The sequence below is a fragment of the Lampris incognitus genome, chromosome 2 (genome assembly GCF_029633865.1).
Source record: "Lampris incognitus isolate fLamInc1 chromosome 2, fLamInc1.hap2, whole genome shotgun sequence".
Lineage (NCBI taxonomy): Eukaryota > Metazoa > Chordata > Actinopteri > Lampriformes > Lampridae > Lampris > Lampris incognitus.
The window spans coordinates 100,255,190-100,280,966 of NC_079212.1; the positions used below are offsets into that span (position 1 = coordinate 100,255,190).

Genomic DNA, 25,777 nt, shown 5'->3' on the forward strand with positions numbered 1-25,777 from the left:
CCCAATTGGTGCACCATTGATTATTCCATCAATTTTAATAGTTTAATTATAGAATATTAAACAACGGAATTAATGGTTAATAATTTTATGAGACTGATTTAATGAGGTTGATATGATTATTTCATCAATTTCGTAAGTTTAATTAGAAAATATGAAACACCGAAATTAATGGTTAATTAATTTGAGACATTTTATGAGGCTGATTTGAAAATGCTGTTGCACTCACATAGTTCGGGTGTATTGAATACTCTAAATTATACGAAAGGTGTGAGTAGGAATTAGAGAAGTCCTGTGTTTGACCCTGTGAGGTACTAGCACCTGTCTTAGGGTGTCTATCCACAATTCAGCCAAGGTATGCTAGCTAGGTGCAGCCGGATAATCCTGAAAGGAGTAAGCGAGTATAAAAAATGGGTGGATGGATAGAAAGTAGTAATTGTTCTGTTGGAAAATTATTTGAAAAATTAAAGAGGATTGTGAACTAAGGAAGAAAATTTGAATATAGCTTTAAAAGCCACAGGGTGCCCTACCACGGGCCCTCTGCTGGTTGAACCAGGAGCACTCATTCAACAACTACAGAAATTACGCAAGATACCCTCAACCCAGACAGAATTTCAGTTGGGTGAATTCATTCCCTTTCCCCCCCCCCATCCTTCATTGGTCTATATTAAATTGTTTTTTGTGAATCTGTTTTCTTTTAACTCATTCATTCATTCATTCATCTTCAGCTGCTTCTTCAGAGTCGGGTCACGGTGGCTGCAAGCTAAGTAAGACACTCCAGATGTCCCTCTCCCCCAGCAATGCCCTCCAGCTCCTGCTGGGGGATCCCAAAGCGTTCCCAGGCCAGATTGGACATGTAGTCCCTCCAGCAAGTTCTGGGTCTACCCCGGGGTCTCCTCTCAGTTGGCTGTGCCCGGTAAACCTGCAAAGGAAGGCCGCCCAGGAGGCATCCTAACCAGATGCCCAAACCATCTCAACTGACTCCTTTTGATGCGAAGGAGCAGTGGCTCTACTCTGAGCTCCATCCGGATGTCCGAGCTCCTCACCCTATCTCTAAGGCTGAACCCAGACACCCTACGGAGGAAACTCATTTCAGCTGCTTGTACCCGCGATTGCACCCTTTCGGTCATTAACCAAAGCTCATGACCATAGGTGAGGGTTGGAACGAAGGTTGACTGGTAAATTGGGAGTTTTGCCTTCCGGCTCAGCTCCCTCTTCACCACAACAGTCTGGTACAACGTCCGCATTACTGCTGATGCTGCACCAATCCGCCAGGCAGATCTTTTAACTCTTACCACCATTATTCCCAGGTCTGTCAGAAAAGCTCTGCCAGGTTTAGATCCTCAGCAAACGTGGTCACAAAGGTGCATGGCTTAACTGCTCCACTATATGTCTCCGGACAATGTATTTGTTTTCCCTCAGCAACCTATAATACAGATTTCATACAGAATCTATGGATAAGTGAATCGCTAAATGTGGGATATAATGACAGGCGGACAAGCTGAAACACGAAAACAGTTAGCGGACGGTGCTACCCAAGCTACTCATTGCCTTATCACAGCTTCTGCTTTTGCATGTGTGTGTAAATAACACAGACAGACAGACAGGAGGGAAGAAATAAACTGAAATTAAGGATTCAAGGGTTTTCTTTTCCTTTTTTTTCATAAAGTGAATAAAAAAAAGATAACGAGATATGCTGCAAAGAAGATTCACCAACGCAGTGAGTGGAAAAGAAAGTGAGATGTCTCCACAGACCTGAGCACTGAAACAATGAAATCACAAAATCCAAGGGATTTTTTTTCTGAGGAGTGTGTGAGGCTGCTGATCACCGAGCCAAGATGACAGCTTTGATATGATTATTTAAAAAAAAACGAAAAAGCGGGAGCTAAAGGAGTGGTTTTTTTTGGGGTTTTTTTTGTATTTAAGGTGGATAGACTTACTTCTACCTCAGATGTGTAGGGATTACTGGAGCAAAAGCGATATCAACAGACACCTTGTCTGGCTAGTCTTGCTAATGGATACATCAGCAGGATGAATGTTTTTCAGGGTAGGTGCTCAAAGCCAAGTAATCCTGGATGTTGGGCGACTCTAAAAAGATGTCACATGGTCTATTGTTCAGCCTGATTCATATATTTGGAGAGCAGAAGCTAGTTAACTGGCTTTGTGACGTAGTCCTCCACTATTGACCCTGTACTTCTTTATGCTACAAGCCAACATAATAAATGTTTTCCTCATTTTGAGGTTATTGCGCCACCTTTTAGAAGTCAGTTTTATTTCACCCAAGGTCAAGGATCATCGAAGCTCCAGGAACGTCATTCATCATCAGTTGCGTAACCTTTTTTTTGAGGTCGTAGGAGCACAGCTGATGCTTCAACAGGTTGAGTCATCATTGTGTAGGGGAGTACCTGGTGGTCCCTATCTCCTCTCGGGTGTGGATGGCCGTTGGTTCACAGAGGAACTCATCCTCCCTTTGACAGGTTTTGTTTTTTGCCCTGCTGGGTGTCCACACACCCTCCTCACAACAACCCAAGGGTTGAAGTCGGGGGTGCCGGTTTAATCGCTGACGACCCGACGGTTGCAGTTTAACGTCGTACCCAGGACACAAACCTCATTAGGAACCTCATTAGTATTTGATTAAGTGCTTAGGGAATACTTTAACAATCTTATCACATCATAATGTTGGCCCTGCCATAGTAGAGTGATGGTCATCCTTTGACGAGCGTATCTCCCACATTGCCAAAAATAATTTCACTAAGCTTTTATTTTACCCTGAGGAGGCGTGTTAAATGTAGGCTGTTTCAGAAAGTCCGATGAGTGTTTGCTGTAGCGCTAACAAGAAACATCCCCAGGGGGAGCAGTACCATATAAAACACCGCATCGGGATTTCATTGTTGTGTTGGACAAGGAACAATATGGGTGTGATTATTCCTATCAAGGGAGGCTTATCTCCCCTCATCTTTTCATTTACATTTTGCTCGTTTAGCTGACTGTCTCCTCCCCGGGATGACTTTGGATGAGTGAAGGGATGCGGCTTCAGAGGTTGCTGCAAGGACACACAGGACAGCACACACGTGTCTCGGTTAATCTCCCTCGTATCTCGGCCTCGTTCTGAACCTGGTATCAGAATTGATGGAAAGCAGACACTAATCATTTAGCTTTCTGCAGAATTCTACCTTGTCTGTGTGTGTGTCTGTCCTTTGTGTGTAGGAATCTGACTATATGGGTGTGAGTGTTTGACTGTTTCTTCCTATGTGTGTGTGTGTGTGTGTGTGTGTGTGTGTGTGTGTGTGTGTGTGTGTGTGTGTGTGTGTGTCTGTCTGTCTGTCTGTCTGTCTGTCTGTCCTTTGTGTGTATGAATCTGACTATATGTGTGTGAGATATTGACCGTTTCTTTCTCACTATGTGTATCTATGTGCATTTGTTTGTATCTGCTTGAGTGTGTGCATCTTTGTGTGTACATATCTGTGTGTATATCTGTCTGTATACATGCTTGTGTACCTGTCTGTCTGTGTGTGCCTCCCCATTTGTGTGTGTGTGTGTGTGTGTGTGTGTTTCTGGTTAGAAGCACTGCGGGGGGTGACCATGGTGGAGCTTGTGAAAAAAGAAGGGAGCACGCTTGGCCTCACCATCTCAGGAGGAACAGACAAGGATGGAAAACCAAGGGTATCGAACCTACGACCTGGAGGACTTGCTGCCCGGTGAGTGATACACAGGAGTGCACAGAAGAAAATTAGGAGGAAAAAAAATCAGTTTGTGTGTCTGCCTAAAAGTTCCACTACAGCCACATGTCCTTGTGATTTTTCAAACATTCCCCAGGAAGGACACATAGGAAACAGTAATCCAATTTATTCATTTACGCACAATCCAAAAAACTTGGCACTAGATAAGAGGTTCCCTTTTAATCAGTCCAGTCTTGAGTGTCAGCATTTCAGCATGTCTGGGCTGTCCCCCCTCCGCCTGCTCAAAACACACACATACGCATATTCACGCGAAGCTTACCGTATTTCCCCGACTACAAGTTGCGCTCTGCAAAAAAAATGTGTTGTTGTTAGTCGCTGCGGTGTATAAGTCACATTTATATGATGGCACAGTCGTGATGCACGGGTCAACGTTTGTTAATACCCACACCCCACCCGACCCACTATGAGAGCCAGTCCGCACCGCTCGACCCGCTAAAATGTGCGTTTGTTAACCACCCGACCTGCAAACCGCCAAGTTTAGCCTCGGCTACAGCCAAGTGAGCAGGGTTGCACTATTTTGTTTTTGGGCGGTTTGTCCGGCGTAACACACTTGTTGCAAGGCACTGCCTGTTGTACCTGAGCCTCATAGCGTCCGGGTCTAGGATACTAAATAAACAGACAAATTGTTCCACATGGTGTTCTTCATTGTTGAATAGCAGCAAAACAAGTAACCCTTCATTAAACACATGAACTCTGTCTTTCTCTCACGCTCACACACACACACACACACAAGCCTCTTCTTTCTGACCAAAAAAAGTGTTTTGGCGGTGTTAACAAAAGCTATGAATCCCACTTCCCACAAAAAAACCTCGTAGGTGAAGCCTCAGCACTCTTAAATGCATGCACTGACCAAAACTACAATTGTAAATTAATGATAAAGCTTGTGTGTGTGTGTGTGTGTGTGTGTGTGTGTGTGTGTGTGTGTGTGTGTGTGTGTGTGTGTGTGTGTGTGTGTGTGTGTGTGTGTTTAAGAACGACAGACAGACGAGAAGAGAAGATAGACTAGTAATTTGCAGCCTAGCCTATTGCACGTAATGTGGATTGACCCGCGCTATCTAGTGGCCTTAGTTGAAATGCAGCGTATGCGTCCCACAAAATTACACTGTGTAATTCGCTTCGGAATATAAGTCGCAGGACCGGCCAGATGGGTAAATAAATAAATAAAACAGTGATTTATAGTCTGGGAAATTCAGTAATAAGATGGCAGAACCCGAACCATGCCTATGCTGCCATCCTGTCAATGTGTGTTTGAACAAAAATGAGCCCGTTCCTTTCCTTTCATTTAGTGTAGGCTTTATTCACACGTCCAGGTCATTTGTGCTTTAATGTCATGCTACCTACACACTTGTATCAGATTAGAGTAGATTAAAGTAGAGTAGATTGGTTTAAATGGAACTCCATTGAGCTCATTTGACTCAACTGCTCTACAGGAGCGACCAGCTGAACATCGGTGACTACATCAAGTCGGTGAACGGCATCAATCTGACCAAGCTGCGCCATGAGGAGATCATCAGTTTACTGAAGAACGTAGGAGAGAGAGTCTTGCTGGAGGTGGAGTACGAACTGCCACCTACAGGTCAGTTATGGCGTTGCTGTTTCTGTATTCTACACGCACCTGAAATTTGCCGCTGGCAAAAATCGCTGGGGGGGTCTGCGAACAATGTCATCGATGCATCGTCAACAAAATGGGCCTGGCGAACCATATCCGTAACCTCAATCTGAACCGTTTCTTTTGTCTCCACCACACCCCTCAGCATGCCCCGTCTGTGCCTCTGTTGCGAAACCCCCGGGAGTTTGACGAGACTCTGCAGTATCTCTCATTACTTTCCTCAGTTGAAAAAGTTTATTAGCAAACGGTACATACATGTGACAGTATATACCAAGTGTTGCTAGTGCTTCATGTTCACAGCAAGAGTAAAGAACGCCAATAGCTAATAAGTAATAGAAGTAAACGATGTCTTTATTTCTTCTTTTACTTTCTCTCCCTTCTTTTTACCTCGTTTTCCCGCTCTCTCTGGTGACATTGTGTCTTTCTCTCTGTCTCTGTGTTTCTCCTTTCCTTTTCTCTCCTTTCCTTTTCTCTCTCTTCCTTTTTATCACTCTTGCTACCTCTGTCTCTCACTGTTTTTTTTCCACTGCTCTCTCTCTCATCCCTTCTCTCTCTCTCTCTCTCTCATCCCTTCTCTCTCTCTCTCTCTCTCGCTCTGTCTCCTTTCCTTTTCTTTTCTCTCCTCCATTTGATCACTCTTGCAATCTCTGTTTCACCTTGTTTTTCTCCACTGCCTCTCTCTCTCACCCCTTTTCTCTCTCTCTCTCCCTCCCTCTGTTTCGCTCTGTTTCTCCTTTCCTTTCCTATTCTGTCTTCCATTTTATCACTCTTGCTCTGTCTTTCACTTTGTTTTTCTCCACGGCCTCTCTCTCTCAGCCCTTCTCTCTCTCACTCTCTCTCTCTCGCGCACCCTCTCACCCTCTCTCTCTCTGTCTTTCCTTTTCTTTTCTGTCTTCCATTTTATCACTCTTGCTATCTCTGTCTTTCACTTTGTTTTTCTCCACTACCTCTTTCTCTCTCACCCCTTCTCTCTCTCTCACTTTCTCTCTCTCTCTCGCTCGCTCGCTCTCTCTCTCTCATCTTTGTTTCTCTCATCAGCACCAGACAGTACCTCAGGGGTTATATCAAAGACAATCGACATCTGTTTGCACAAAGAGGGGTGCAGCTTCGGTTTTGTCATGAGAGGTAAGCATGCATAGCAGAGGCCTGTCACCAGGTGTATTCAGAGTGATTGCAAACACTGACAAGGCACACACTGGACGTGTGAAAGCAACATTCACTCTTGACAGAATGAAGAAAATGCCAAATTTCTGCTTAGAAGCAACATTTACTAGGGTTGGATATCGTGAAGATAGACACTATTTTCCGTACTGCTTGTCGATACCACTAATACATATATCACAGTTTAATTTGCCTTCGTATACTAACATCAAGGCAAAGAGAACAAGTTTTCATGTGCCCTTTGACTCTTTTTCAGTTTCGATGCCAATGGGAGGTGAAAAATTCCCATGCATTTGTGCAAATGTTTGTACTTCCTGGTTTATCACACGATGCAGATATTTAATGAAAACCTCCTAAGAGGTATCTCTTGAGGGTAATCCACACTGATGTGCTGTTACATATCTAAAACTTTTCTTTGGGTGTTACCAATGTAATATGAACAATATTTACATTAGTGTTTCCCTGTGAACCACCGCTCCTCAGAATCATTAACTCCCACAACAGGGAACAATAGAAAAATCAATATGAAAACCAAACGACAACTAAAGTTCCCTTAAAGCCATCACACGTCATTGAATGCCAATGGTGCAGCTCCAAGCTGTGCATCAAGTTGCAAACACTTAGAACATACTTGGTCCCCTGGTTTCTGACTATGAAGTCTCCGCGTCCAGCTTGTACATGATTTTCTGCCTGTTTATCTAGTAAGTCTGATATTTCAACTTGTAGATTCTCTTATGCCCTCTTCCCCAAGGTGGCTCCCATGAAGACTGGCACAAGTCACGCCCCTTGGTAATCACTTACGTTAGGCCGGGAGGACCTGCGGACAGGTAACAAAAAAGCACACACGTGCAACCAAATGTTCACACACACACATACACACTCGCTCACTTATTCACTAGCTCACTCGCTCACACACACACACACACACACACACACACACACACACACACACACACACACAAACAGAAACACACATGTATTGGGTAGATAGAAAGAGAGAGAGTGAAAGAGAAAATTTAAATCTAAATTTTGAGAGGAAAAAAATATTCAAGGGATTTTTCAAGAAAAGGAAAAATCCTTTGAGTTTAATGCGACAGTCACAGAGCATGGCCATTTCCAGTCAAACGTCTGTGAGATTTGTCTGTGCCATCATATGAATAGACCCAGGGCAAACAGTGTCATTTCCTCTGGGTGGAGTTGGTAAGTTGACAGTTCTGCATTACACAATCTGTGCCACCATGAATCACTCCAATATTTCTCATTTTGTCAGTGAACCCCCCCCCCCCCGCTGGCTTTTAAATACCTTTTTCTGCCACTATACAACAACCATTTTTCCTGCCGTGTTAGATACAACTATTACTCCACTTCGGCTCTAGTCGTAAAGAAGCATTGTTTGTGGAAAAAAAATCGGTTTTGTATTTGCCGCCTTAGTGTAAGTGAATAGTGACTAGTAGCTTAGAATATGTTTGGATAATATTTTCATATGTTGGTCTTACTGTGAAATATCTTAAAAAGTCTGCACAGTTGAAGCAGGATAGATACAGAAGGGGGAGGACTTCTGCAAAGGTGAAAGAAAAGGAAAACTCGCTAAAGAAAAAGTAAAACAATGGCAAACATGACAGGTTTGCAGGAAATGTTTGAAGACTGCCTTATGGTAGCAAACAAATGACAACAGGTTTGAATTTTCAAAGCTATTGGATACCTTATATTGAAATTTAAACCCCACTTAATTCATAGAAGTCTCCTAATTTCAAATGTTTTTTTAATAGCCTGTGATTCAAAATCACAAGTTTTAGATATTGAATAAACTATGTACAGGTGGTTCAGACCCCGACCAGGGAGAACGATGGGGCTCGGGTAAAGGGGCTTGTTCTGTTTATGTATAATCAAATAGTGGGCCTGGGTGATTTCGTGATATATATTGTTCAGGTAATACGAAGGATTATATCGTTCAGCATGATGTTGAGAAGCTGCAGTAATATGATGATGAAGAAAAATCAACACAACCCTTCTTTTCTGTCAAATGTATCAAACCCTTTAAAGAAGCCAATCATTTCCTGAAGTGCAATCGTTATGTTGGCTGAACACCAGAGGTTAGAGGGACAAATCACATGAGGATATATATCACTCTCCTTCTCTGCTGCTGAAACCATGCTGTCATCACATCCAAAATTGATTACTGCAGCAGCATTCTCTACGGCTCATCATCCAAAGTCCTAAACAAACTCCAGTACATCCAGAACTCTGCTGCTTGCCTGCTTACTCACTCAATCTTCCATGACCACATCACCCCTGTCCTCCAGAACCTCCCCTGGCTCCCTGTCCCACAATGGATCCAATTCAAAGTCCTTCTCCTCACTCACAAATCCCTCCATAACCAGGCCGACTCTGACCTCATCGACCTGCTCCCCTACCTTACCCCTTCCCGCAGCCTTCACTCCTCTGATGCCAACCTCCTGCCTCCACCGCAAAAGACCAAGCACTGCACCTGGGGCAGCAGAGCCCTCTCCATAGCTGTCTCCTCCCTCTGGTACTCTCTCCCCAAACACATGTCGGTCTGCTCTTAATTCAAACAACCTTTCTCAGATCTCAATCAAGAGTTCTCTCTCAGTCAAGCCTTTCACTTCAACAGTGTTTGTGTTGTCTAACATAAGATCTCTGTTAAACAAGGCTTTTACCCGTGTTACACCCAGCTTAGTTGGGCGTCCCTACAGACACAATTGGCCATGTCTGCAGGTGGGAAGCCGGATGTGGGAATGTGTCCTGGTCAGTGCACTAGCGCCTCCTCTGGTCGATCAGGGCACCTGCTCAGGGGGGAGGGGGAACTGGGGGAAACAGTGTGATCCTTCCACGCGCTACGTCCCCCAGGCGAAAGTCCTCACTGTCAGGTGAAAAGAAGCGGCTGGCAACTCCACATGTATCGGAGGAGATATGTGGTAGTTGCAGCCCTCCCGAGATCAGCAGAGGGGGTGGAACAGTGACCGGAACAGCTCAGAAGAGTGGGGTGATTGGACTAGTACAGCTGGAGAGAAAAAGTGGAAAAATCCCAAAAAAAAAAAAAAAAAAAAAACCAAGGCTTTTAATCTGAAAATCTCATTTTATCTCACAATCTGGATTTCTTACTTTTAGCTGAGACCTGGCTTAAAACCGAGGACTGCTGCCCTCTGATAGAGCTCTGTCCTCCCAATTACCAGACCCTCAATCTTCCTTGGCTCACTGGTCGTGGTGTGGGTATTACAGTTGTTTTTAAGAATAATTGTATTTGTAATCAGGTTAGATGGGGTACTTTCAATAGCTTTGAATTGCTTTCTTAAAAAATTGAGGGTGAAATCCTAGTATGTTGCTTGATCGTCTACCAGCGCACCCAAACCTAACAATTATTTTTTAAATGAACTCTCTGAACTGTTGACTTCAATGGTTCTCAAATATGATAGTTATTATGGCTGGCAATTATAATGTGCATGTTGACAACCTCTCAGATTTTCTTGCAACCAACTTTTTCAATATTATTAACCTTCTTCAACATGTGTCCGGCTCTACGCATAACCATGGTCACACTCTTGACCTTGTTTTTACCCTCCCTCTGACCTTGAACTCTCTTTCCATGTTTGATTTTGTCTCTGACCACAAATGCATTGTTTTTGACACCATGCTTCAGTCCTCTGCTCAACCGCAGAAGTGCACAGTACACACTTGCTTCTTCTATGCCAGCTCTGCAGCTACTTTTTCATCCTGTTTCCCTGATTCTTATACTCCCCCACCTGACTTCTCCAATGTTAATGATCTTGTAACCTGGTTCAATGATCAGTGTGCTTCTGTGCTAGATACCACATCCCCCTCACTACCAGGTCATTCTTGTCAGCTAACTCTTGCCCCTGGATTAATGACAACATTCATCATCTGAAAAGGGATGTCAGAAGAGTGGAGTGTAGGTAGAAGAAATCCAAACTCAGAGCCCATCTCTTCCGTCTGAAAGAACTACCATCCATGCTTAACCAAAACATCAAAGAGGCGAGAGTTGCCTACTTTGCAGGCCTAATTAGTGACAATAAACACAATCAGAGGTTCCTGTTTAAAACCATTGACCGGCTTGTTAACCCTGCCCATCCTGCTGTATCTGCCTCCTCCCCAATAGACTGTTAATTTTTTTCTTCCTTTGTTGAAAAAATCAATAATTGCATCTAATTTTAACATTGCTAATATTTCCTCTGATTCATCGCTTTACTGTCCAACTCTCTTGTCTGATTTCTCCCCGTTCTCTCTGCACGATCTCATTGACACTGTATCCCATATGTGCCTGTCCTCTTAGATGTAAACCTCCCCGCCCCCCAAATTCCTTATAGCGGTCCTGCCTACTCTGGGCCCTGGCCATCTCTCCATTATTAATCTTTCTCTCACCTCTGGCTGTGTTCCTGATGGTTTTAAGATGGTGAGCATCCAATCTATTTTGAAAAAGAAAAAAAACCTTCCCTTGATCCAACCCTACCAAATAACTACAGGCCTATTTCAAAACTACCATTCATCTCAAAAATTCTTGAAAAAATTGTTGCACATTAGCTCCTTTAGATCATTGAAGGACACAATATTTTCAATAAATCCCAATCTGGCTTTCCCCGCCAACATAGTACAGAAACGGCACTACTAAGTATGACAAATGACATCCTCATGGAAGCTGACAGTGGCAAACATTCTATCTTGATCCTGCTTGACTTACTGCTGCTTTTGATACTATTGATCACTCCATCTTGGTTGAATGTTTAAATAAGGGGGTTGGTGTCTCAGGCTCTGCTCTCACTTGGCTCTCATCCTATCTGTCTAACAGGATGGTTGAGGTTGTCATAGACAACTTTGTGTCCTCAGCTGCCCCTATACTCTTTGGAGTTCCACAGCGTTCAATCCTTGGCCCCATCCTTTTCTCAATTTACATGTTACCTCTAGGCAAACTGGTTCGCCAATTCAATTGCATCTCTCACCACTGATATGCTGATGACATGCAGCTACATTTTTCAGTTAAGCCAAATTATATGGATAATATTGGTACCCTTCATGACTGCCTGGCTGCTATTAAGGAATGGATGTCTCATAATTTCCTTCAGCTCAATTCAGTCAAAACTGAGGTTCTCCTTATTGGTCCTAATGAGTTTGTCTCAGAAGTGAAAGCTTGTATCGGCCCTCTGGCCACCCTCCTCAAGAAATCTGGGTCTACTCTTTGACCAAAATCTGAATTTTGACCCACACATAAACAAGCTTGTACAAACCTGCTTTTTCCAACCCCAGAACATTGCAAAAATCAAATCAATTCTGTCAGCCACAGATCACACCTTGACTACTGCAATATTATTTTCTCCTCTCACCCAAGCAGCCCTATCCCGACTGCAACTCATGCAAAATGCTGCAGCCATACTGCTGACCAGTACCAATCTTCGGTCCCACATCACACCAATACTTGCATCCCTTCATTGGCTACCTGTAAAGTATAGAATAGACTTCAAGATGCTTATTACATATAAGGCCCTACATGGTCTTGCCCCTTTCCTATTCTGAATTTTTGCATCCTTACTCCACCTCTTCGCCACTCAGATCTTCTGACCAGGGTCTCTTGTCTATACCCACCTCCCTCTGCAAATCCAAGGGTGACTGTGCTTTTGCCGTAAGGGCCCTGTCCCTCTGGAACAGCGCCCCCCCCCCCCCAGTTAGATCAGCTGAGTCTGTGAACAACTGTAAAAAATAAACTTATCAAAAACCCATCTCTACTGACTTGCCTTCCCTGCAATGGGGCTGTAATTCATACTTTTCTGGACATAACTATGTTGTTTCTTTTTCTGTATCTATATCTTGTGCAGCACTTTGTAAACATTCTTTAAAAAGTGCTATATAAATAAACTCTTAGTTACTTACGTCAGAGATTGCACTGATCTGTCCACGTTCAAATCATTAATTGAAACTCACCTTCTCAGAATTGCTTTCAATTAATGTTGGGTGTTTTATGCTTTGGGTGTGTTGTTTTTATGATTATTTTTATATAAGTAAAGTGTCTGAGTATTTTGAAAAGTGCTATATAAATAAAATGTGTTATGTGTTTCTTATTCTTATTATATGTTATATACATGTATCTAGATAGATAGATAATGGATATTGTTAGGTATTATGTCAGGGATGGTTAAGTTTAGGCATATGGCTAAAATGGTTATATTTAGGTATTAGTTTATCAATGGTTAATTTTAGGTATGGATGGATAGCAGGTTGACCTAAAGATTACATTTTTAGGTTTTGTAGTATCTTGAGGCAAAATATTTATCAATATATGGTCAACCCAAAGTGTGAGATTCACAATGATCCCAACTGATATTTACATTTTGGCTTTTCTGATTAGGCTATTTTTCCTATAGATTCGGTTAACTACAGTTATTTTACAAGATTATAAATCATTATAAATCCATACCCAAATTAACCATCTATGATATCTGTTCAATTGCCAGTATTGATCAATGGGTAAAATATGGCTGTATAGCCACTAATCAAGGCTCAACCCTCGATTGCCTAACTTAGCTATATTTTACCCGTTGATCAACACAGGGAAATGATCTCTTAAGCCTTGTAGTTTTAGTGTTGTGGTTAGCATTCCTGCACAGCAATACAATACATTTTATTTGATCTGTTTTTATGTTACTGAAATCAACTCATAATAGAAGTGTGTGTGTGTGTGTGGGGGGGGGGGGGTTCACACTACCTTAAACTCAGGCAGCCTATCATAAAATTTGCTTCCTTAGTAAAGCTTTCCTTACTGCCTTGGTGACCCAATTAGTAGATGTTACCAATTTTTCATCAAAGTAAAGTTAAATAAAGCTATTCTTAGATAATTCATTGTGTACATCAGTGTGAATAGTTTATGCTGCAGCTAACTTTAAGGTAAAACTCCTTCACAAATGACTGGTGATATTTTACTGGTAATGATATATTACTGTAGTCTTGATAAAGTGTCTTGGTTTCAGCTTAGCTCTCCTCTTGTCATGTGTGGCTCTCTAGCTAACTGGGTCATTTTTACAACTGATATGATGAGACCTTAGTATTGCCCACACTCTGGCATCATGCATAAACCATCTTACAGCTGTCTAATGTAACTGGCTGCATGAAAAATTCATTTGAGATAAAATACGACTTAATTTTGGCGGGAAAAACATCCATCTGTGTGTCTTTTTATATATCTATTTATCTATCTATCTATGAACCCAACATGTAATATCTTTATTATGTCACTTTGTCAAGTCCTATTACTTTATATACGTATCAAAATACCATACATTTCAGTAAAGGGAAATTTCACAATTGTAGATCAAATCAAATTAAAGAAACTAAATCAAATCAAGTCACATGATTGGGGAGAGGTGATGAAACTTCATCCAAATTAACATGGGACCGACTCATATGACGTAATATTCTGAATCGGTTTTGTCTGTGTCCTCCAATTAGAGGGAGCCAGATCACACATGATGGAGAATCAACACTCACAGAGCGGTGGAGAGAAAGTAAAGATCAGATTGATGGAAAGAGAGAAAGGGGGGGGTGTAGGAGCGTCGGGTAAGAAGGAGGGACAGGAGGCTGGGAATGAGGGCAGAGAGGAGCAAGTGATCAAAGCGTCAGAGGAAGAGAAGATGGAAGACAACCACCGAAACAAGGGGTGAAGTAGTCAAGTCAGGGCAGAGAGAGAGAAAGAGGAGGTCGAGAGGGAGGAAAGATTGTATCAAGGAGGAGAGGAAGCAGTGATTAGAAGGGGAGAATGAGGAAAAAGAAATGGGAGAAAGGGAAAGAAGTGATAAGAAAGGGGGAAAGTGGGTTTAGATGGAGGGAAATGAGAGAGAGAGAGAGAGAGAGAGAGAAAGGAGGTACAGATAGGAAGCTGAGGAAAGTGAGGTGGTGAGAGAAGTAATGGTGAATATTTTACGAGTGAGGGCCAACCTGTATTTGTGTGTGTGTGTGTGTTAAACCATGTGTGTATCTGTGTGTGTACATGCCTGTCTTGCACAGTGTGGCATGAAGTACCAACCAGAGCTGAGTCTACCCATTTCTTCTCTTTTTCTTCTTTAATATTCTCTCCTTCCCCCTCTCTCCTTTTTGGCTGGACCAGCCAGCAGGGCCAGTCCTACAAATGTGAATGTCTGTCCGTGGTCATGTTTAGAGTGACTGAGTGATCATGTCTGATAGGCATCACTGACAACATTGGCAACCTAAAGCCTCTTTTTTATAGCCCCAAACTAAAGGATTATTTATTTTTTTCTTACTACACCCTGAGTCTGACTTTCAGAGTTTTTGTTACCATGCATATTGATTATGATATCCATTTACTCACTGGCTTCATTGTGGAGATGCTGGATGTTGTACAGCTTCTGGTCCTATAGGACAATGAACTTGAGCATCAGACATGGTTCAACAAATCCAGATTAACCCAGTTATCTGAACAAACTATTTGAAAGTAAAAGCAAAAGTGCACGTAAACAGTTATTGGCCAAGATGTCCAGAATTATCAATGGTCAGTCATTGCTGAGCTACTCCCTGGTTTGACTTGCAGGGATGACCAGCCTATACTTACCATAGGTAGTACGACTCATCAGCTAACTGTCCCACCAGTGCGATTGAGAATTCATAGATAATGAGACATTATACATATATACACAATCCAACGGAGGTACCAGAGTTCCTGTTGTCCTGTAAGACCAAGTTGTAAACATCTGTCTGGTGGTGCTGCCATATCCAAAATCTCCCAAGTGAGGCTGGTGATTCAAATGATATCATAACTGGCAAAACTACTAAGAAACTACAAAAATAAGACTTTCAGGTTTGCAAAAAAAAAAAAAAATCCAAAACAATTATCCCTTAACATACTGTTTCTTGAAATGGGTTTTTTAAAATTCCACTACATTATCTTACATTGTTAACAGTGAATCTGATGCAGATGTGTCATTGTCATTGGTGTGTGTGTTTTCAGGGAGGGCACTCTGCGTCCAGGTGACCGTTTGCTGAGTGTAGACGGTGTGCCCCTGCACAGTGCCAGCCACAGTGATGCCCTCACTGTGTTGGCACAGAGTGGCCAGGAAGCCCTGTTCCAGATAGAGTATGATGTTGCTATCATGGGTGAGAGAGATATCTCTCACACACACACACACACAAACACAAATGCAGGGGGATTTTTGGTGTACAGAAGCTACACGTTTCATGCTTTCATGCTAATAACCAAAGAGTTGATTTATAATATTTAAATGATTTTCAAATGTTTTATTTTTACTTTCTTTCTGCCAATTAGATACCGTGGCAAACGCGTCAGGCCCACTACTGGTGGAGATTGCAAAATCACCAGGGGCAACACTAGGTATCACACTGACGCAAACCAATCACAGGAACAAGCAGGTCATCGTCATCGACCGAATAAAACCAGCCAGCGTGGTAGACAGGTACACACGCACACACCCCCACACACACACACATACATCCCATACACTGTTATTTGTGTGAGTACACTGATGTCAACATACTTTAGCATAACGTGCTCTCTCTCATCACACACACACACACACACACACACACACACACACATGCATAGTTGTGGCCAGTCTCATAATGAGCACAGACAGGGGTGGACAAGATCTTGCTTGAAGCCTCAGGCCAGAACTAAAATACTCATGAACGATTCGGACTCCGTGTCAGCGCAGAAAAGGGTATTTAAATAACCTTACTCAACAGATTTTCCCTAAACAATTCTCAACAGTTTTGCCGCAGCGGAAACCGTAGAAAGCATCGTCACTAGCTCTGCGGGGTCGTCCCTATAGTCCCCGGGTCCTATGTTCCCCGCTTTGTATGAGACCGGGGAATATCGGACCTTTTTGTATACAGAGGGCCCGGGGAACATAGGACCCTTTTTATAAAGGAAGGTCCTATGTTCCCCGGTCAGCAGGTTTGACGCTGTTTGGCGCAAAAAGTGCATTTTCAATAATGCATTATTTAGGGCAGATTATTAAGAAGACAATGAATCATACGATTTCTATTTTCATATCACAAAAACGAATTCACAAAGTCCAGGTTGGCTAAAGTATGTGGAAACTTTCGACACTAAACCAATTTCAATTTATTAGGCTATAGCTTACATTTGGGCGCATAACCCACCCCGGTAGTTCTCTGATATTTATGCGTGAAATGTGTCACTTACCGAGGAAAATGCGCCTCGCCGAGTAGGTGAGCTGGCTCGTCTGTGTCTGAATGTAATATAGTAAGCCTATGCTCCTTGGGCAATTGTACCCGGGCGTAGCTCAGTCGGTAGAGCTCTCGCCTATGGATCGCAAGGTCGTGAGTTCGATCCCGGGTGCCGCCAACTCAGCGTATGAGTAGCACATTGTGCGAGAAGTGCTGGGAGCTGAGTATAGATGTTGTGTTCCGTCCTCAGCAGTCCATCTGCCAGAGGTCTAGCGCATTGTACCAGGGATAGACTCCTGCGAAAGCTAGCTGATATCGACAATAGGCCAATTCCGACCCACTTCTTCTATGTTCCCTAGAAAGCCGTCGTTCCCATCATAACCACACCAGCTTATTGGGGAAAGCATCTGACAGATATTAGATAGAAACCATCTGCTCAGTAAGGCCCTTTAAGCATCATAATTGTAATGATAATAGTAATAACATAATAATAATGACAATAATAATGATAATAATAATAGCATAATAATAATAATGATGATGATGATGATGATGATGATGATAATAATAATAACAATATAGACTTATATTAGAAGTGCTAAAAATTTGATAATTGAAATATTTATAATTATAAAGTAGGCTAATATAGCATGGTAATAACAATAAAATAATAACAATATCTGCCTGGTCTCTTAAGATTCTAAGATGCTGTATGCTACAGAAATAACGGGACATAGGCCTAGGCTAATGAATACGCCTTTTTGACAAAATATGAATGAAAGGCTAATCAACAACGCTAAAGCTGAATCACAAAACACATATTGCTCGAAAAATAATTTATAAATAGCCAAATGCACACTCGAGTTTGGAAATATTTAAAACTTGTCGTGGATGTGTGGTCATCTGCACGCAAGTTTCCTGGCGTTCTAAACCACATGATCAAAATTCACCAATGTCTAAACCGCCTGCCAACTTGCAACAGTTTGCAACAATCGGTTGTTATCGGTGATAACTCGTGGACTCACTGTCATGTGCTTACTAGCCTACAAGAAGACAAACAATGGCGATAGTTATGGATGGTGATCGAGGGGGCAAAGTGTTGGTACATGAGAACTTCAGATATCAGAAGCACCGCACCAATCAAGACACCATTAGATGGAGGTGCTGGAGGTGGAACTGTAGAGTGCCACTGATCACAAATAGATTTGAAGTGGAGGACGTGGATGCTAACATTATTGTGCACGATGTTGGGGAACACGTGCATCCCCCTGACGGAGAAATGGTGCGCCGTGCAGAATTCCGACAGGGGGTGGTTGCAGAAGTTGCGAGGGAGCCAACAGTCCCAATCAGAAGGATCTATAATGCGCAAAGGGTCCTGCAGCGTCGGCAATGTCAAATCCAGGGTTTTAGCCCCTCTTTGTTGAGTAGCCTAATGGACTAGGACTACTCATTTTGCTTTTTTGAAGAAGAAAAAAGCCTTAACGTTAGCCTAGTTAGGCCTTGGAGATTTTTGTTTTAGACCATGCCTTTTCTGGGGGGCTTCTGCCATAGACCAACCCTTTTTCAGCCAAGCTTTTACTAGAAGCATTTTGTTATTAATAGCCTATTATCAGTGTTACTATTGATAGTATTATGCCTGTAATTGTTATTTGTTATTAGGCCTCTTTTATAATTAGGCTATTATTATTATTATTATTATTATTAGGCTGTTATTATTATTATTATTATTATGTATTATTTCTTATTATTATTATTGATATTATTACTATTATTATTATTATTATTATTATTAAAGAAGAACATCAAAGGATGTAAGGTAGCACTCATCAAATGAAAAAAAAGACACAATTCTCTATTTTACCATTTCATTGTTTGGCATCAGTCATTAACTTGGCCAGGTGGTCTTCTTCAGAAACCTTAATGACTGATGCCAGACAATAAAATGGTGAAACAGAGGACTGCCTCTGTTATTTTTTTACCATTTGGTGAGTGTTACCTTACATCCTTTGATGTTCGTCTTTGAGTCATGTTTTTGGTTTAGCACCTCCACAAGCCTTTAGTTTTTTGAGAAGCACATATTATTATTATTAGGCAATTAGCCTATTGTGTAAGGTAGGCGGCCCCCGTTGATGGATACTTTGTGTTGGTCCTAAATTTCAAGTCCTGGTCTAAGTTCTCTGCCTAAAAAGTTCATCATTAAAGTCTTTTTGAAAGAAAGTCTGCCAAGTGATTTAATATGGAAAACGAACTGCAAAGTAACAAGAAAGTGGCTGAAGTGTCCAGTGCTGTGCAAATTGAACTTTGAGTGAAGGTGGAAACGGCTAGGTTATACTGGTAGGCGGGCCTACTGCAAGACAAACTTGCGTCGATTGACAACTGTCCATGCTGAGCCGGAGAGCCAACTAACTAGGCCTACTGCAGTAAATATTGGTAAGAAATAACAATAAAGCAAATTACAGCCTCCTCTATAGGCCGAATTTGGATACGCACTCAAGGTGGCCTGCGATATACAACAGCCAACAATGGTAATACGGCCTAATTTAATCAGCGGAGGAATAGATTGTCGTAGCCTACAACTCAGCTATGACCCCAGTTTTTATTATTTTGGACCCGTTAAGGAAATAATTTGCAAAAAGGGTTCTAAGTTCCCCGGTTTGTTCCTCGATTGGCAATAGCGGGGAATATAGGACCCTTTATTTGGAAAAAGGTCCTATGTTCCCCTGGAAACAGCGGGGAATATAGGACCCTTTTTCCAAAAGAGGGTCCTATGTTCCTCGGTGTCTATTGCAACGGGGATTATAGGACCTTTTTAGGGGAAAACGGGGAATATGGGACCCTTTTTTTTCGAAAGGGTCCTATGTTCCCCGATCGGGGAACATAGGACCCGGGGAATATAGGACCCGGGGACTATAGGCACGGCCCCAGCTCTGCAACTTGCTGATCTGTGACAGTGACATTTTTGTCGATTCAGTTTTGTGTCCTGAGAAAGCTCCTTTATGATGTTTCCTCTCCATGGTGTAGCTAAGAAAGAAGCTCATCCACATCCTACACACTGCATGTAGTATGTGCTACCACGTTTGGCAGCATTGAGTGTGGACACACAACAGCAATACAGGCACTGTGGCAACTCTCTTTTAGCTCAAACAGATTTCTGGATTTTGAAGTGGTCAAAATCACAGGTCTTAGTTCAGCACTTCACTTTCACTTTTCACCTGATGGTATTAATAAAAATACCAAAAAAAAATCTTCTATGCAGCCTATGCATTGGGTGGCATGGTGGCGCAGTGGTTAGCGCTGTCGCCTCACAGCAAGAAGGTCCTGGGTCCGAACCCCAGGGTTGTCCAACCTTGGGGTTCACCCCAGGTCGTCCTCTGTGTGGAGTTTGCATGTTCCCCCCATGTCTGCTGTGGGTTTTCTCCAAGTGCTCCTGACCAAGGCAATGGAAAGAAGAACTGGAGTTGGTCCCCAGGCACTGCACGGCGGCTGCCCACTGCTCCTAGCCACACAGCTAGGATGGGTTAAATGCAGAGCATAATTTCCCTACAGGGATCAATAAAGTATCTCAAAATTTAAAAAAAAGGCAAAAAAAAAAAATGCACTGCCTGTTGACACCTATGTCCTGTCGGACTTGAACCTAGTTTTTTGGCTCTTACTTGCGTTGTCGCCTCCTGACCAGATCCTTGCTTGTGTTGTATTGACTCTCAGATGTACGTCGCTTTGGATAAAAGTGTCTGCCTAATGAATTGGTAACATTTTAACCCTTTCTTTTTGATTACAATCCCAATGATCATTGTTTTTGTTTTACTTACTGTCTTAATAAAACAGCTGGAATCAAATTGAACATTAATGTTTGAGATTAACGCTGTCATACCAGTGCCAGGGGACATAAGTGAAGTGATTGTTGACGCATTGCTGTTCTGTAGTAGCAACAGTCTCTCTACCTCTCTTTCTGTCTCTCTCTGATAAGACTTCCTCGGGGGGGGGTTAGCGACTTTTCTTCCTCTGTGCTGCAGGTGTTTTGTCAAAGTATTTCATGAGCATCTTTCCCTCTCTCCCTTCCCCTTCACCCAGGTGTGGTGCACTGCATGTGGGGGACCACCTGCTGTCCATAGATGGGACATCAACAGAGCACTGTACAGTCCTGGAGGCTACACAGCTATTGGCCAGCACCTCTGAGCTGGTAAAACTGGAGATCCTACCATCACATCACACAAGGCTAGCCGGGAAGCAACATGACACTGGTGTGTGAGCATGTACATACGTTTATGTGTATGTGTGTGTGTGTGTGTGTGTGTGTGTGTGTGTGTGTGTGTGTGTGTGTGTGTGTGTGTGTGAGTGTGATAGGTCCCCCAAAAGTTGTCAATTAATCGCGGGCGGCATAGTAGCGCAGTGGTTACTGCAGTCGCCTCACAGCAAGAAGGTCCGGGGTTCAAACCCAGGGTAGTCCAACCTTAGGAGTTGTCACTGATCGTCCTCTGTGTGAAGTTTGCATGTTCTCCATGTCTGCATGGGTTTCCTCTGGGTGCTCCGGTTTCCTCCCACACATGTAGGTCAGGTGAATCAGCTGTACTAAGTGGGTGGGTGGGGGCCCTGTGATGGACTGGCGGCTTGTCCAGGCTGTCTCCCTGCCTGCTGCCCAATGACTGCTGGGATAGGCTCCAGCATCCCCGGGACCCTGAGTAAGGATAAGTGGTTTGTATGAATGAATAATTGCGGGCGATACATCATATTTTTTCACCCAATAACAACGATCAATTTTCGTCGTAAAGGTCTTAAATACAGCCAGGGTTAACTGATGTAGGCGGGGGCAACCTGGGGGTAGATGAAAAAGCAAAGTCCTCGATTGGCTCTGAGAGGTTGTTTACAAATGAGCTGCAATCTGATTGGACTAAACCTCCAGCAGCTTGTGTGAGCTGGATACTGTTTAACTGCAGCAACAACGCGACTGCTTTCTTGCAGGTGTTTCAGTTTAACTGGTCACCCTGACCTTCAGCCGAATGGGTCCGTGGTTGTCATGGTGACCGTTGCTGTTGAAAAGCCTAAAAGCCGTAAATTATCTTAAATTGAATGTTTAGTACGGAATATATTCATCTGGTCATTTTTGTCCTACGTTATGTGAATAAGGAGCTTTCACATTTCGTCTAATGAGGAATTTGACATTATAACGTTAAGGGTTAAATGGCTGAATCTGAGTCACTTTCTGATTGGGGCGTAACTATAAAACACAGCTGCACTGCCAGCTGCGGTTTGTTTCCCACATTTTGAGAAACGTTACGAGAGGCGAATGAGTCTTGCGGAGCACAATTTAACTTAGGTAAATGGTTAGCATAGATATTAAACACGGGTGAGTGGTGTGTTTAAAACCGATTAAAGGCTTTTAGGAGGACTTTAAGTGTTCAGTTCGTGCTTTCAACAGCTGCCGCCACTAAAGTCGCCAGTTAACATGGCCACTCGTTAAACCGCAACACAAGGATGGCGCGAGTCTTTCCTTCCGGATTATCTTTATTTAACATGGCAGAACGTAGAAAATGACTGTTCAAACCAAACACATCTGTGTTGGAACCACAGCGCCCCCAACTGCGTATCTGCTGTAGGTGCATTGCCACTACTTTATTGTTGCACAGTGCTAAAACCACAGATGAACGATTAGTCTGCAACTATGCTGTGTAGAGATACTTGGCTTACATAAACAGATGTAACTGATCAGCTTTACTGATTTACACACGCTCTGCCCATGAGGTATAAGGCAAAATAACATTCTTCGTTTTTCCTTAGAGAGATATAACATTTCTGTGAAAAACAAAACAAAACAGGAAATTGAGGTGCATTGTTTGGACATTGGCTCATTGTAGTAGGTGGAAGATGGCATCACTATAGACAGTAAAGTCTACCTTATGAATGCTTAACTCAAAATTGGAAGACGCAGTGGATAGCACTGCCGCCTCACAGCAAGAAGGTCCTGGGTTTGAACCCCGGGGTTGTCCAACCTTGGGGGTCATTCCAGGCCGTCCTCTGTGTGGAGTTTGCATGTTCTCCCTGTGTCTGCAGTGGGTTTTTCTCTGGGTGCTCCGGTTTCCCCCACCATCAAAAAGACATGCATGTTAGGGTTTATACTCCTGTCTGTGCCCCTGACCGAGGCATGGCAAGATGACCTGGAGTTGGTCGCCGGGCGCTGCACGGAGGCTGCCCACTGCTCCTAGCTACACAGCTAGGATGGGTTAAATGTAGAGCGCGATTTCCCTACAGGGATCAATACAGTGTCTCAAAATCATTATCCAAACTGCTTATCCTGCTCTCAAGGTCGCAGGGATGCTGGAGCCTATCGCAGCAGTCATTGGGCGGCAGGCGGGGAGACACCCTGGACAGGCCGTCAGGCCATCACAGGGCACACACACACACACAGACACAGACACAGACACAGACACACACACACACACACACACACACACCTAGGGACGACTTAGTACAGCCGATTCGCCTGACCTGCATGTGGCCTTATTTGCATTGTTTTTTTTCTTTCTGCCGTCTTTAAGTGTTTTTATATGGAGTGTTATCTCTAAATCTGTTACATCAGTTAAAAAAAATCAAAAATATATGATTTTATTTTGTTTATTTTATGGTGCAGCTAGAACAGTGCTGTATAAAAGCAATCCATTTATTATTCAGTTCAATTCAATTCAAAACTTTATTGCAGACTCGGCGTCCACAATCAAAGACAAGGTGTAAAAAAAACAACAACAAAAAACACGAGAAGAAAGAATGTTACTTTATTGATGATATGATATGGTCTGTGTAGGTCAAAATAAAGAGGGTGGCACAAACACTATCGGTCAAGTTCCTTAGGGAACCGGGCTTTACATATCCATCCCTCATGCTGCACGGTATATCAAGTGTCACAACGTATAATATCACTAAGTATGACGATCGGTGAATTCCTTAAGCTTTCCTCTCCGTGCCTGCTATCCTGCCACAGCTATTAACACGACTCTTTCATACAATGCTGTGTGCGATGTTAATGCTTCAGCTCTGACGTGTAAAATACTGTCGTCTGCTAATACGATTATAAGTTACAGCCACCATGGTGTACCTCACTCTCCCCTTCCCGGTGTACATGGTATGTCGGTACACGTGTAGTGATTGAGTAAATATTTGCATGTGTGTGTGTGTGTGTGTGTGTGTGTGTGTGTGTGTGTGTGTGTGTGTGTGTGTGTAAGTATGCTTGTCAGAGATTGAGTCGGTGTAGATGTTCACTTGTGTTTTTTTCTCCGTCAGCATGTGTGCAGTAGGACTTAAAGTTAATGACTATAATAATCTCTTGATGAGATTGAAGCATTCGGCTGTCAGTCAGGTTCTCAAACAACAGAGAGCCGCTCGCTCTCATTTTCTTTCGTGTGTCTGTGGAAAAGAGCGAAATACAGAAGTCGGTAATGACAGAGGGAGCGATTGAGCTAGTGTGTGCGTGTGGATATGGTTACAGTATGCGTGAATGTGTGTGTGCGTGTGTGTGTGTGTGTGCACGCGGGCGTTGGTTTGTGTGTGTTTGATTGATGGAGAGTAACAGACAAAGCCACTGAGTGATTATGTGTTAGACAGAGAAATAGTGTTCTCACACATCTATGTGTTCGGGTGTGTGTGTGTGTGTGTGTGTGTGTGTGTGTGCGTGGGTGGGTGGGTGGGTGTGTGTGTGTGTGTGCGCGCGCGTGTGCATTTGAGTGATGTTGTGTATACATGTGTGTGTGTGTGTGTGATGGAAATAAGCTTGACTTGTGGGGTCTCTGGCCTCCAAAATCCTTAATTCCTTCTGTCCTGCCATGATGGATTATACCCACTACTAGTTGGCAATTTTGCACAAAATCGGTGCCAAAGAAATAAAAATGTGGCTGTGAGGAACTGCTTAGTAAAAACAAACCGCTTCCCTGGCTGAGCCGGAAGAGCCACTCAGTTTTTAACGGATGCAAACTTGGCAGTTGTAACGTGAACTAATTAGAGCCTTTGCAGATAAAATAACAGTCATTTTCAAGAAAGCCTTTAATCAATAACAGTAGATAACAAAGAGAAGTGAGAGATTGATGACCAAATAAATAACCAGAGAAACTAACCTGACATCACACTTCAAAGCAACAAAGGTGTGACGACCCCCCCCCCCCCCCCGCCGTGCTTTCAAACATCTATGTAAACTTGCTGTGCCTTTCAATAAATATTGATGTATTTCGATTGATATGTGTTTCTATGTACGTTTCCATATGTATGTGAGATAGAGGCCATGTTCATGAGGTGCTTCACATCTAAAAACATCAGCAGATCATGTTTGGGTCGTGGCGTGTCCTCGATGTATTATGGCTTCTATCCAACAGTTGCCACTGGTGTAAAAGTACATAATATTTACCAGCTAAAATGTGTTGTTTTTTTTTAATGTGTACGCACATAACTTTAAAATGTGTAAATCAAGGGACGTCTGGGTGGTGTGGCAGTCTAGTCCGTTGCCTGCCAACACGGAGATCACCAGTCCGAATCCCTGTGTTACCTCTGGGTTGGTCGGGTGTCCCTACAGACGCAATCGGCCATCTCTGCAGGTGGGAAGTCGGATGTGGGCATGTGTCCTGGTGGCTACACTGGCGCCTCCTTTGGTCAGTCGGGGCACCTGTTCAGGGGGGAGGGGGAACTGGGGGAATTAGTGTGATCCACCCACGCGCTACGTCCCCCTGGTGAAACTCCTCACTGTCAGGTGAAAAGAAGCGGCTGGCGACTCCGCATGTATCGGAGGAGGCATGTGGTAGTCTGCAGCTCTCCCCAGATCAACAGAGGGGGTAGAGCAGCGAACAGAATAGCTCGGAAGAGTGGGGTAATTGGCCGGATACAACTGGGGAGAAAAATGGGGAAGGGGGGGATCCAAAAAAAAAAATTGTATAAATCACGTGAAGCTATGGACAAAGCGGGAACATGTTTTTGACCTGTTTATCCTGGGTCAGAAAAAACCTCTTAGTACCTCCCCGCCGAGGACTTTCAACCAGTTATGTCACCTGTCCTCAGCGATCATTCTGAATAAGCAGGGACACAGAAGAGCCAGAATGGATACAGCTGCACCAAG

At 43.1% G+C, this 25,777-nt stretch overlaps 1 protein-coding gene across 1 annotated transcript in view; it reads left to right on the forward strand.

The window, feature by feature from the left end:
- LOC130107218 (glutamate receptor-interacting protein 2-like) overlaps positions 1-25,777 on the forward strand; it is a 296,900-nt gene that overhangs the window by 192,910 nt on the left and 78,213 nt on the right. Inside the window, exons 3-9 of the mRNA XM_056273700.1 lie at positions 3,560-3,695; positions 5,168-5,313; positions 6,385-6,471; positions 7,259-7,334; positions 15,491-15,636; positions 15,806-15,953; positions 20,761-20,930. Of these exons, the coding sequence (XP_056129675.1) occupies positions 3,560-3,695; positions 5,168-5,313; positions 6,385-6,471; positions 7,259-7,334; positions 15,491-15,636; positions 15,806-15,953; positions 20,761-20,930 (909 nt within the window). The remainder of the gene's footprint in view (positions 1-3,559; positions 3,696-5,167; positions 5,314-6,384; positions 6,472-7,258; positions 7,335-15,490; positions 15,637-15,805; positions 15,954-20,760; positions 20,931-25,777) is intronic.